The sequence below is a fragment of the Montipora capricornis genome, chromosome 13 (genome assembly GCF_036669925.1).
Source record: "Montipora capricornis isolate CH-2021 chromosome 13, ASM3666992v2, whole genome shotgun sequence".
Classification (NCBI taxonomy): domain Eukaryota; kingdom Metazoa; phylum Cnidaria; class Anthozoa; order Scleractinia; family Acroporidae; genus Montipora; species Montipora capricornis.
Window position 1 is genome coordinate 37,512,801 of NC_090895.1, and position 2,500 is coordinate 37,515,300.

Genomic DNA, 2,500 nt, shown 5'->3' on the forward strand with positions numbered 1-2,500 from the left:
ACTGAGTGGCCTTCCACCGCGGAAAACCGTAGGCAATGTCTTTCTGTTTTATTAAATGAAAGAAATAATTGGATTCTCGATTCTTGCTAGAGCGAAATTTCACAAAGCGAGTATTGAGATGGTCCAGTTGAACCCATGCAAGAGGTGCGGCTATCATTAAGTCCGTCAACTGATCAACGAGAGTCCCCAAATTGAGGTAACTGTGAGAGTACAAAAGCCAAAAAGGCAAAATCATTGTTAAGTTTTGTGATTTGAAATGTCTTCATGGGAACTCTCATGCCCAAAATACGCCCCCGGAAAATTCCATTTATGGAAAAAAAAGTTGGAAGCTTTCCACAATTTCCCTAGAGTTTTTTCATGTAAGATTTCCAAAGGGAACAACTGGGTTTTGCTTTCTGTGAAAAATAGCAACAGTGTTTGCATTCTCTCTTAACAAGCATCAGCTTGAAGGCCGCTTGATTTAAAGGTCAAAAAACAATATTATTAAAAATTAAGAATGTATACATTAAGAGAGCGTATGATATCTTCACGAGGCCCACCCCACGGACCAGGTGACATTTTGTTGATATCTAGATTTTTTTGGTTTAAAAAAGGTTGATTTGGTGCGATAAGATGTCAAAGAAAAAGGTATTAGAAGCCGAAAAGCCAAATATTTCGTGACCGAGTGCCAAAAATCCAATTAAATGCTGCCTTAAGGCTAAGCCAGTTGTCATGATTTTTGCATGGAACGAACGCCAATTTCAGAAAAACATTTTTGCGACAAGGTCAGTCATGGATTCATTTTAAGACGTTCTCCTCACATTTTACTCGTTAAAGGGGAAAGAAAATTCAACAAAATAGCAAGAAACATATGAATGATTATTTGAAACACTCGATTGTAAAGTACGAGAAATAAAAGTAGTGCATTAAAGGAAATGATGCTTGAAATGAACACGAAAGTGATTAATTCAAGTCGAAGGTTGTTTTAAGGTGTCTTCGCTCTAGCTTCCTGTGCCAAACAACTTGCTGACTGAAATCTGAATGAACGAGGGGAACTTTCGTGAAGTTTTTGTTAACATTTACTCCTACTTCTACATTAACAATGGAAATATCTTATAACATCAGTAAAGCAAAGAAAATGTGATCAGGCATGTTCGGCAAAGACAAGTATCTCGCGAAAACAAAACTGAGATATGTGGTCGATCGACACCGGTCAATCGTTTTATTATAACCGCTCAGTGCAAACTTGGCTTAAAGTTTATGCACGATTGATTATCCAAGTGTAATGTTTATAGCTCAAGGAAACGATACCATTAAATATAACTCTAACTTCGTGTTAAAACAAAGGCTGAAGGTAAAAAGTGATTAAGGTCGTGATGAGATCTGTTCCGCGCCTATTTTTTTTTTCTAGAACAGCTAAAATGTGATTTAAGGCCCATCACGTTAACGCCTTATCTAATGGAACTGTTTTCGGTGTTTCGCCATCAGAACTCAAAATCTACACTTTAAAAGGGTTTGAAGCTATATTAGGCAAACTACAACAAAACAGTCAGAGAACACTAAGCTGTGTCTGTGTAAATATTCGCGGAACATCAAGGCAATCCGAAATCGTTAACCAATATTTAATATCGAAACGATTTGGAAAGAGATCTACAGACATTTAAGACAAAAACTTGAACGAAACGTGAAACAAAGCCAGCCTCTATTTCAGAGTAAATCTCAACTCGCGTGTAGACGTGGAATGCGACTGAAAGACGCTAAACCGCGGGGCAAATTGTTTTGAGAACACTGAATTTTAACAGTTCATTTAGCACAGCAAGAGAGCCACAAATATCGCATATCAGAAGTCATTTTTGTCTCATTCAAGTTGGACGAAAATATAATTTTTGTGTTCTCTAGATGCGCTGCACTCAATTTAAAACTGAGATTGTCAAGAGTAACATCGATGTGTCCTGTGGCAAGTTATGGAAGGTCAGCGACCCTCAAAGAAAACAATTTGCTGACGAAGGAGATATTTTCCAGCAAAAAGGATTCCATTGACAATCTTAAGCAAATTGCTGCTTTCTGGACCATAAAAGCGCGCAGAATAATAATTTAAAGCTTCTCCAGTTTGTGATTTGCGTTAATCATTTCCTTGCGAAAATGAACGTAGCAAGTTTAAGCTTGTCTCTAAATAGATTCTGACGAGACACTGAAGCTCATTGATTCGTGTGTTTACAACCGGAATGATTTCCGTATAAACAAAACCATGGAGAACATAGACTCACGTTTTGAAACGCAGAAAATGCCTCAAATATTATAATTTTTGGCCCTGACGTTTCTGCTAACGGTGACAAAAGTTCACGAAAAATATGAATCACAAGCCAACATTGCCATATGTGCCATTTCTTAGTAAACGTATTTCGATTTCGTGCCTTGAAACGTCTATATATTGATGAAGAACCAACGCATTTTGAAGACGAAAAAACAACGTTGTTTGCTAATTTTTTACATAAAAACCTTCTGCACTTACCAGAGATGA

The 2,500-nt window shown here is 37.2% G+C and overlaps 1 protein-coding gene across 2 annotated transcripts in view; it reads right to left on the reverse strand.

Annotated features, from left to right (window-relative positions):
• LOC138028543 (tumor necrosis factor receptor superfamily member 16-like) overlaps window positions 1-2,500 on the reverse strand; it is a 28,842-nt gene that overhangs the window by 26,041 nt on the left and 301 nt on the right. For both annotated transcript variants that reach the window (XM_068876133.1, XM_068876131.1), the window contains exon 1: window positions 2,492-2,500. This exon is cut by the window's right edge and continues 301 nt beyond it. In XM_068876133.1, the coding sequence (XP_068732234.1) occupies window positions 2,492-2,500 (9 nt within the window). The remainder of the gene's footprint in view (window positions 1-2,491) is intronic.